This window comes from Musca vetustissima, unplaced genomic scaffold, assembly GCF_032173495.1.
Source record: "Musca vetustissima isolate MV318-11 ecotype Yass unplaced genomic scaffold, APGP_CSIRO_Mvet_v1 utg12994, whole genome shotgun sequence".
Classification (NCBI taxonomy): Eukaryota; Metazoa; Arthropoda; class Insecta; order Diptera; family Muscidae; genus Musca; species Musca vetustissima.
In genome coordinates, this window is record NW_026880276.1 from 257,697 (window position 1) to 269,586 (window position 11,890).

Sequence of the window (11,890 nt, forward strand, 5' to 3'; positions counted from 1 at the left end):
CACCTGCTCTTCCCTGAGAAAGATACATATCGATCGTATATGAAAAAACACCTGTAGTTTTATGAGATGGCCTGCGGAAATTCTAGGATGGTCCTTTACTAAAATCAGGCCCTTCTGATCATCTCTGAAACATTTCTTTGATCTTCTATGAGAAGATGTCCTGCTTGTCCCCTATGAGAACAATACCTTTTGGCTTATATACGAAAAAGAGATATCGTTTTTCCATTTGCTGTACCAATGTTAGAAGTTCGGTAGGTAATTTTCTCTCCTGAGAGAAAATGGCTTATCTGACTTATTTTTGAGGGTCGTATCCTGAAATAAATTCACTTTTATGAGATGGAGGTATACTGGTGGGGTATATATGACCAGCTGGACAAAAGAAGAAGAAACCATACTGGTCTTCTGTATGAAGAATATATTTTGGTCTTATGTGTGAAGAAAGTTCTGTTTTTGGTCTTCGATGAAAATAACTTATTTTTCTATGAGAAAAAGATAGACATAACTTATCTGAGAAGAAAATATAGAGGCCTTTTATCAAAAGAATACCCTGCTATTATATTAACTCTTTCAGGATATATAGCCTCCTCTTGTAGTCTAGCAGAGGAGAACTGCTGTTTTTCTTTAGGGAAGAAATCTTTCTGGTATTCTATAAAGAATCTTTGCTAAGTTTTTTTACGAATAATATTTCTTGATGTTCCCTAGAAATGAGATATCCTTCTATGAGAAAAACACCTGCATAAGTTATCTGAGGTCTTTTATGAGAGAAATTCCCTCTTGGTCTTTCAAGATAGGAAGACCCTTCTGGTCTTCTAGGATAGGAGACGAAAACCTCTACGGATTCTCTGTGTATGAAGAACTGCTGTTATTCTATGACCCTACATATAAATAGAAGACGTACCGATCTTCCAAGAGAACGACTTTCGCTATTCTACCCATATTTTGCTAATCAGACCCTGCTGGTCTTCTGTATCATGATTTTTTCTTGTTCTTCTATGAAAAGAACCTACTTTTCTATGAGAGTAAGACATGCATAACATACCTGAGAGGAAACCCTTCGGGTGTTTTATGAGAAGAATACCCTGTTGTTTTACCTTTTAAGAATAAGTGGACCCCTCTAGTATTCCAGGAGAGGAGTCGAAAATCCTACAGGTTCTCTGTGGTTCTTTATCCACTGTAGATTTTTCCTAAAAAAGAAAACCTCCTGGTATTTTATGAGAAATCCTTGCTGGTTTTCTTCAAAAAGAATTTTTCTTGATGTTCTCTGAAAATAAGAGATTCTTCTTTGAGAAGAAGACCTGCATAGGCCTCCTGTGATTTTATGAGAAACCACGCGCTCATCTTCTGTTATGAGAAAAATTTCCTCTTGGTCTTTCGGGATATGATTACCTTTCTGGTCTTCTAGGAGGAGAGACGAAAAAATCTCCAGGTCGATTGTGGATGAAGAACTGTTATTCCTCTTGTAGAAGAAACACCACTGGATTTTCCACGAATAGAATAACAATATTCCATTGAAAAATATACATTTTGATCTTCCACGAGTATATCGTCTATAGGAAGAGTGAAAATGCGCCCAGATATTCTACGAAACAACAGTATAATATCTACCTATCGATCGAATCCTTTCTATGGCTATGCCAAAACAGGAACCTTTATTGTCAGAAGAACTTAAAATCTTCCATCAGAAAAAATACCTTTCGATCTTCCACGAGTAGATCGTCTATAAGAAGAAAGGACAAGACTCCAGATATTCTAAAAAAATAGAGAATAATGTATACCTATCTCTTGATCATTGGGTCCTATATGAACATAGAATACTTTCTGATCTTATTTGATAATATATGATTTGTATTGGGGCCATCAAGCATATGATGACTTTCGCGATTCCCATCAAAATATGTGTATTTCTCTTATGTTTTGTGAGCCGATAATCTTCTGGTTTATCGTTCTATGTCAAAGTCCAATATCCTTATCGGATGGATTCGTTCCATAAATGCTATCACTCAGACACCATTTAATTGTTGGCCCAAAGATTGAGCTGATGAAGAAAGGAAACGAAGTTTTTTTTAAGTTATCGATTCTGATGCCTTTTTGCCTGGATAACAACAACAACAGAACCCCGACGTATCACTGGATAATATTACTCATGGTGTTTTTCTGATGTTTTCTTCGTGTTTCCCTACAAAAGCCTTAGGCTTGGCCAATACTGGAATACATGGTAGCATGTTTGTGTGTGTGTGTGTGTGTCTGTATAAGAAGTTGCTGGCTGGTTCCTCAGCAATAAAGTTGGCTGGTAGTGTTGAACGACGGCAACGACTGGAAGAATGGAGCATGCAGACAACAGCCAACAATTTCTGGTGTTGTTTTTGTTTTTCTCTTTTGTTTTGTTTTGTTGTTGCCTCTTGCTAAGCCAAAGTAGTAATAATGCCTTTTGGCTTCTTGTTTGCACCATGGCCAAGCCAAAAAAAAAAGACGGCGACAAAGAAGAAGGGTCTTTAACACTCGTTCACTTGCACATTTGACTATAGGTTTGTTTGTATCGATGTGCGTGTGTTTGTGTGGGATATATGTATGTTGACGCATATGCGCGAGTCCGTACAACGATTAGGTGTGTGTGTGTGTTTGTGTTTTTTTTTTCTTTTCGGATTTAGTGATGCATTCAAGTTTTGTATTTAGCGTTTTTACTTCTTAGGTGGAGAATTTGGTTTGGGATTTTTGTTTAACTCGTCTTTACGTGTTTTTGTTTTTATTGTTGTTGTTTTTTCTACGGGTTTGTTTATTATTTTTGTAGTCCGTTGTATTTTCTGTTCGTTCCTCCTTTGTTTTGGTTGTCGGTGTAATGAACGAACGGTATTTGTTTGGCTGTCGATATTGGGCTGACTAACAGCCTGCCTGCTTGGGCCTTCTTCTTTGCCTTCCCTCTTCATTCCTGTCTTAATGTTTTATGTTTTGAGTTTTTTTTTCAGTCTGCTTACATTTTTGCCCAGTCTGTCAGGCCTAAAAGAATGTCAGGGAGAAAAAAAACGATTTTTTCCATTTGATTACATCCGGAAATGCCGTTCCACACGTGAATGGAAAATTTTATGTCTGAACATGGATAACCTGCCAGCCATCCAGCCAGCTAGCCATCCAGCCAGTCAGTGCATAGTTAGAAATTTGAAAAGAAACTCCTTTTATCGCCGATAATCATTAGTCAGAAGAAGGGTCTTTGATTTTTTTTTTGGAAAGTTTTTCCCTTGTCTTTAATGTGTTTAACGAGTGTTGAAGGAAGGATAAAAATGGTCAAAAAATAAACAGTCTGGTGTTAATCTTTCGAAGAAAAATAGATTACCAAACTAATTTTGTTTTATTATAATTTTAGTCTGGTAACACTATGCAACGATATGGAACTCATGGTCATGGTCAGGAATGTGGAAAATTATTTATAAGAATGAACGTCCTTAGTTAGTGTATCAAAAAACCCAGAAATTCGTCATGGGTCAAGTTTTTGAGTTATGGCGTGATACATTTTCTGAAAGGTTCAGAAAGACAAGAAATCGATATCCGCATTTTTCATTGTTCTTTTTGACTTTTAACCGATCCTTACTCAGAAAATCTTTGGAATAAATTATGCAGGACATATATTTAGAAATGTCCGTCCTTGTCTTGATCGTGCCCTCGATAACATCCAAAGGTAGTAACCGATTTAATCCAAACCCCCCACACCATAAGAATTCTATTAAACTTAAATCAAGCTCGAAGATATGGAATATCCTTCTGATACCTCCCTCACAAAGTTTAATAATTTTGAAATTTTGTTAAGGAAGTAACCGATTTAATTCAAACTTGCCACATCATAATAATTCTATCAATCTTAAATTAAACTCAATGACAGGAAGTACGTGTCAAAGATAAGCCCCTTCGGTCAACTCACACAAAGGTTAAACATTTTGAAAATTTGTAAATCTTACATTATCCTGATTGTATTCGAAATTATCCTATTTTTTTCGCGGCGTAATACTATTACTAAACCGTGATCAAGTCTGATAGCTGTCCCCAAAACCACTGATACCTCCTGCCTCAAAGCTGCTGTTTAATCAGAAACTAAAAAAATATATAGATATAGCTCCCATATATATTTTCGTCCGATTTTATGTAAATGGTGCACCAAAGTCCCTTTGATTTGCACGAAATTTGGCGCAGCGCAATGAATTAGGTCTAGAATGATGTGTGTTAAGTTTCCTGAAAATCGGTTCAGATTTAGATATAGCTCCCATATATATTTTCGTCCGATTTAATGTAAATGGTGCACCAAAGTCCCTATATATCTTTTGATTTGCACGAAATTAGGTATAGTGTACTGAATTAGGCCTAGAATGATGTGTGTTAAGTCTCGTAAAAATTGGTTAAAATTTAGATATAGCTCCCATATATATTTTCTTCCGATTTTAGGTAAATAGTGCACCAAAGTCCCTTTTATATCCTTCGATTTGCATGATATTTTGTATAGCGTACTGAATTGAGTTTAGAATGATTTGTGGTAAGTTTCGGGAAAATCGGTTCAGATTTCAATATAGTTCCCACATATAAATATATATTCGTCCGCTTTTACATAATTCAAAGTAAATAAAAATAAATTTAGCATAGGTTGCAGAATGACATGAGCATGTTCCCTCGAGGGCACATTGATATAAGGATTGATTGTAAGGATATACCCCAAGTGGTGAAGGGTATCATATAGTCGGCCCAGTCCGACTTTACTGCTTTTCTTACTGGTTTTGAATATGTAAATTGTTTCAAACATCATTCGCGACAGTATTGTATAGATCAAGGTGACGTTGGAAACTTTATTGTAATTAAATGTAAATATCCTCGCAAAAATGTTTAAATATATGTTTTAAACGGTCAGTTCCTGGTTTCTTTCCTCCGGACTTCTCAAATAAACTCAATTCAAAAACTTGTTTACATTATTACAATCTCTCAAATCGATTATTTCAGAACCCATATTTTATATTAAATAAAAATTGAAGGAAATTCAAAATTCAAATACTACTTACCATACTACACCAAAAGCACCATAACCAATTGGTCGATCTGGCTGGACATCCTGTGGTACAGCCGGTGGCTGATAATATGGTGCGGCGGCAGCTAGAATAGCACCTTGGGGTGCACCGCCAGCAGCTCCACCTTGTACGAGTGACATCGAAACGCTCATCGAATGTTACCACCACCAGAGAGAATTTATTTCACGTGTTTTTTGGGGTTTTGTGCCTAACAAACAATTTCAAGTTGTGTGGCGAATACCCTTTCTAACAATGGAGCGGGGAAGAGGGGGTGACAATGATGTGATGTATCTAGATGGTAATGTAGATTTTGCCAATTGTTGTAAGGACAGGACAGCAAAATTATCCAGTTTTCCAATTTTTGCATGAGCTACTAACGAACCCACTCACTCTTTCACTCTGGCATCAGTAAAATGCACAAAAAAACACTAAATATATATTTTCTTTTTTATACACACGCGCGTATTTTTTCCATTAAAATAAGTCCTTTGTGACTTTGATTTTTTTATTTTATTTTTATTTATTTACTTTTTTGCTATGGATGCGTACTGAGAATTTCGTTATAAAACCGTTAATTATAGGATTTCAAGCTCGTGCAGATATTTTTATTCTGGGACTTGATTTAATTTAGATTTATGTACAGTGAAAGAAAGTGGGTGGGTGCGTTGAGGTAAATATTTAATTTATTTCGCAGAAATTCCAATTGATTTTATATCCCTGAAAAGATGAAATAATATTAAAAATTAATAATATATAATAGTAATGCTACGCAATATATATGAAAAAATAATGTAAATTAGTTGAATTACAAATTGAATAATTTGAAATTCAAATTGTATATTTTAAACCGAATAATATAATTTCCAGATCAAAATTATTGAATTATTCATTTATATATATATATATATATATTTGAGGTGTGCTGCTGAACAAACTCATTATGTGTGTCTAAACACAGTAATCTACAGAATTAATTTAAGGAAATAAGATTCAAAAAGATTTGTTTATATCCGGCTCGAAGGACCAAATTAAAAACAACGGCTCATATTCGGTTGGAGGGCCATATGCAAGAAGAAAAATTGACTCAGATTACATGTATATTGTTCTGTAAAGCAGAATACTGCACAATAACTTAGTATCCGAAATTTTGGGTTCCAACAAATTGAGGCAATAATGGGCTTATAGACAATATGTGAATCTATAGAATTTGTCAAGCAGTTATCCAACCAAACCACATGAATTGTCCGACACTTATAAACTGTAGACTAAAACCTTTGTTTCGAAATTCTTTGATCCGAATGAAAATCAGTAGCAAATATCACATTATTATACCATACATCAATTTGGCCCAATTCTTCTTTCAAACGTATATAAAATTCGAATATGGAAATATCAAAGCACTCCTTACGTATATCCACAATTATATATCATGTGAACGAAGTTTTCGATTTGATCCCAACTTTCCATATGTCTATTAAGCCTAGATCAAACCCATTAATATGATCTATAGAATATCCGATTCGATGTTAAAACGATTACTTATGTATCTAAACTATATCAGGCCTAAAGATAATGCCAATTGGTCCACTCCTTCTGATAATTCTCCCAAAATTGTAAACGTTTCTAAATCTCAAGTGAAGCTTATGGAATATCCGAATCGATTCAAAATTTACACATCGTTATGTTATTGTCATACCTTGTGCAAATACATATATGCGTCCTCCTATCGGTTCACTCCTTTCGGTGGGAGGACCTCAAATCTTTAACATTTGAAAAAATACTAACGGGAAACATAATTCGAATACCCTACACAACATGTATTTTGGATTCTTAACAACTATTTATTGGGGTATGGATCCGACTAGGGATAATTAAATGGACATTCCACTGATTTTTTGGTATAGAAAAGGTCGACTTTTGATATTTGAAGATATCGCAAAGTCGACATTTCAAGAGCGACAAGCCGATCGTTAACATTGTCGATTAAAACTTTATTTTGTCCCTTTTCTAACATGTCACAATTATAAACCAGTGAGCGGAGTAGTATAGTCGAACGGGGCCGACCATACGATATCCTACACAACTACCACGAAACTCTAACTTTCTGCGGATGTTTATTCCGAGTTTGAATAATATTTCGTGATATTTGCCCCCTCCTTGTCCGATTATAGGTCAAAACAGCACCTCTTCCTTACATTTTCGAATATTCAGTACATCCCTTCTAATTACTTGTCCAGATTCCCTTTATGGTGGGTTGTGTTGTGATGTTCGGATTATATTCGACACGAAACACACAAAAACATTAAAGTTTTCGGTCCATTTAATTCCCAAAATTTTAATCTGATCATCACCGAAAATTCTAGGCGTTGTCCTTGACCATAACTGGAACTTCATGGAAAATTTCAAAGCGATCAGCGCGATATTTCCGCCCTCTAATGTGGTAATGGGTTACTAAATGAAATCTGAATACGTAAGCACCTTTACATATTTGAGTGTAACTCCCACATCTGAGTAGATACATCACTATATTTGGTATCAGTTTAAAGGTCAACCACTCCCCTTGGATATACTATCATGATATCTGAATACGTAAGCACCTGTAAATATTTGAGTGTAACTCCCACATCTGAGTAGATACACCACTATATTTCGTATCAATTTAAAGGTCAACCACTCCTCTTGGATATACTATCAACTCCTCGGGTCTATATCCTTCAGGAGAAAATATATACGCCCCAGAATAAAAATTTGACCCGCTAAGTATTGTCCGATCTTTATCAAAACATCCATGCTTATTCTTTGGCCCCACCACCTTCTCCATGTAAAATTTCGCGATGTTCGGGCCATAATTACGGCCTCTGAAGCGACCAGAAATACCGACAAAAATCAAGTAATTGGTTCATTTCATCCCCTAATATTAACCGATCTTTTCCAAAAAACAATATGGGTCTTCATTGGCCAGAACCCATCCTACATGCAAAATTTCGTGAAGATTGGTCCATAAATGTGGCATGTATCGTGTTTACAAATTATAATGGACGGACGGACGGACACATGGACACACATGTCTAGATCGACTCAGCTAGTCGATATATGACGATCGGTATACTTAAAGGTGGGTCTACGACTTATATTGTTACAAACTCTTGGGGCTGCACAAAGCTATAATACCCTGACAACATAGTTGTGTAGGGTATAAAAATATTTACATGTATGTATGTATTTATGTATTTTTTTATTCGTATTAAGAGCTATATTTTTTAATTTTGATTATAGCAAAAATACGTGTAACAAAATTTAACAAATTGTAGCAATGCCAGATTTTTTCAGGAACTTTTAAGGCTGCACCAACATTAAATTTAAAAAACCTATACCGACTAGGTGACTAAATTGTGTAATTTTAATCATTTTTCTAACAAAATGTCATGGCGAATAATATACAACAATTTTGTTGCGGAATTTGACCCTGTTATCCACCCTCAACATAACCTCTTAAATAGACGGATGGCGGTATACTAGAAAAAAAAAAAACACAAAAAAATGAGTAGATGAGACCAGTTAAGGTGTGTCCTTACTCAATTCACATCTCCTATATGACACTCTTAATATTAACACAATTATTTAAATTTCATTTTATGAATAAAAAAATAAACAAATTTGTATCTTTTTTTCAAAAAAATAAAGAAACATACCAAAGAAACACATTGTCTACACAACTCAACCAACACATGCAACATACAAGTCCAGCCATGATACCAGAAGAAAAAAAATCAGCAACAACAAAAAAACATCGAATGCAAAATGTTTGCTCTCTCAGATCCCAGAGTTAGAGAGTGAAAGAGACAGAACACTCGAACAAAAAAATAAAACAAACGACAAAGGAGAAAAATATCCATTATCGCCAATGGCCGGCCTTTTTTGGAAGAAAAAGGGTAGAATTCGCCAAAGTAACGGCAACGGCGGATACGGAAGAGAAGAAACAAAAGTCCGATTCAGTCAAAAGAAATTAATAAACAAAATTTAAAATTAAAATAAAAAATAGAACAAAAACAAATGAATCTTAACCTAAATACCATATAAGACTTACTTTTGTTGTTATTATTTTTGTTGCTGTGATTGCTAATGCTTGCTGTTGCTAATTTGCAATTCAATATTTAACACATCTTCTCAAAACATCATAAACGAATATTGATTTTGGTTATACATACATACATATAAATATATATATATATATGTATATATATTTTTTTTTAATTTTATGCCGAATATATTTCACTTTTCATTTATAATTACAAAATTTCTCTTTTATTATTTGGTTCTTGTTGTTATTGTATACATGTTTTCCTTTTCCTTTTAATTTAGTTTTGTTATTGGTGTTTATTTTTTATTTGCAATTTCTTTTTGTTATTGTTGTTTAATAACAATTTCTAATGTTAAAACGCCGGTTGTGGAAATCAGCAGCACAACGCCATCACCACCACCATCAACTAGGCCGCGCACAATGCATTGACGTTGAAGCAGCACAACAAAGGCGAATCTCCGATAAACGGCACAAACAAACAATGTGAATTCTGTTGTTTGGCAGCTGAGTAGTTTGAAATAAAGGAAGAAGAAGAGGGGAAGCTGTTATTATTGTGGGCTCTTGTGTTCTCGCTCTCTCACTGGCCGTCACACAATTGTTGTACAGATGTGCGTGTGTGTGTTGTTATTGTTGTTACTTCACTTATAAACCGAAACCAAACATTAAAGGAAATCAAAGGAGACAGAGAGCATGCGAGTTGCAGAGAGCTGGGGAGAGAGCACTGAGATTACTGGCTGGAGCTGTGTCAAATAAACGCGACGAGACGCCAATTGAAATTTATTTTTCGTTTTTTTGCTTGTGTTATTACAACACTCTGCTGCTACCACTCTGCTTTATCAATTTTATTTTAAACAATAAATTGTTGTTATTTTGCTGCTCTTTTTGCTCACACACTTTTGTTATTGTTTTTTGGGCTTAGTTTTCTACTGTAAAAGAAGAATAACAGTATATTTTTGTATTTTATTTCTTTTTTCACTTCAATTTGTTATATTCAAATTCGAACAGACAGACTTATATTTTTTTCTTTCTTGTAACAAAAGAAGAACACGTTGGGGGTAGAACGAACTAGTTGTTTCGTTTCGTTTTATTTTATTCTTTTTTCATTGTTATTCTGGGATGAGAGGAGAGACAACTTCTTTTCTTGCTATTTTTTTCTCTACAAATTTTGCGTACACTTTAGCAGAAAAGAAACATGCAGCACACACGAAAAAAAGAAGAAAAATACACTTAAATTTACAAACGACTATTAGTTTAGGTTTTTTTCTGTTTCAAACAAAGACACAATCGTACATACGCACACACACTAAACACATAGATATATAGACGTTATATATGTATGTAATAATATATTTATATATAAAAATTTCTTAAATTGTGTGTTTTTCTTTCTTAATTTTCTCCCTTTAGAGATATGGGATGTGCACTATTATAATTACAGGTTAATTTGTAATATATTTCGTTTTTACACTCGTTATTTTCATCGATGCATTTTCCTTTTCCGGATTTTATTTATTTGTTTAGTTATTTACACACTAAACATAAATGATTCTGTTTGTTTGCATTTAGAACACTTGCTTTGCTATGTTGGAGTTGGAGCTGCTAGTTGTTCTCTCTTGTTTTATATTCTATTTTTCTTTGCTTCTGCTTTGTGTGTAAAGTTGATGGTCGGTTGTTGCGATACCTCCACGCTAGCGTTATATCTACCGACTTAACGACTTCACGCCGAAACAATCACTGAATCACTGCCTTCAAAATCTGTGTAATAACGTCGTTATCATTTTACAGTGATTTGCATTATACGTTGTTATCATTTTTGCATGAATTGTAAATTAGTGGACATGTGTCGTAACGTAACAAAAATAGACGGAAATGTTTTTATATGCGGGCGTTTTTACACGAGACGTGTTTTCTAATAAATCGTAATTTAAGTTGTTGGTTTATGTTGTCATTTCCAAAGCCTATATAGAGAAAACTTATGTTTAACGTCAATTTTTTTGCCGAGGCGAAAACTAATTCTTCGCCTTTAAATAAAAACACATCCAAAACACAACACAATTTATAATATGTAAGATAATTTACTTGAAAATCTTTTTTAAACTCTTAAAATAGTCCAAATGTGCTTCACAAAGACGATATGAATTGAAAATGAATTGAATGTTGAAAAAATATTAATATTTTCGTTTTGACGTCTAACATAATTTTTTATGTATGTATATGTTTCAAAATATGATTTGACAGCAAACTTTATACTCAGCTGTGCTTACTGGCCGACCTTATATAGGCCTTGGTCATTTCCTTTGTGTGTAGGACAAATAAATAAAAATTTCAGTAGATTTTAATTGTCAACCCCATTACATGTATGCCAAGTAAATCCTCATGCAAATGCAATTTAAAACTATTGCAATATGTTGTTGTTGAAAGGACCGTGTTTACATTGTTGTTGAAAGGACCGTGTTTACATATATATTTGAAGATATAAAAGAGAAGAAAAATAATTCACAAAAAATGTTTGTTATTGTTTTGTTGTTGTTTATTGCAATTAAAGAAAAGTCATTATTTTTGATGGCGGGCATGATAACTCCCCACTGGAACATCGGAATCCGAAAATTCCAACGGGTTTAGAAAGAGCACATGTCTGTCTCTCGTATGAACTAGGATTATTGACTTCGCTTTAAAATTAACAAAACGGCGGACCTTTGAAAAAATATTTTTGGAAAATCGCCGATCTTTTACCAAAAACCAAGTTAAAAAATAAGGAAGATCTTCACCG

The 11,890-nt window shown here is 34.2% G+C and overlaps 1 protein-coding gene across 2 annotated transcripts in view; it reads right to left on the reverse strand.

Annotated features, from left to right (window-relative positions):
* The window catches only part of LOC133325790 (serine/threonine-protein kinase NLK), a 204,384-nt gene extending 199,166 nt beyond the window's left edge, over window positions 1–5,218 (reverse strand). For both annotated transcript variants that reach the window (XM_061534513.1, XM_061534514.1), the window contains exon 1: window positions 5,034–5,218. In XM_061534513.1, coding sequence (XP_061390497.1) covers window positions 5,034–5,191 — 158 coding nt within the window. In that variant the 5' untranslated portion in view covers window positions 5,192–5,218. The remainder of the gene's footprint in view (window positions 1–5,033) is intronic.
* Between the last annotated feature and the right edge of the window lie 6,672 nt (window positions 5,219–11,890).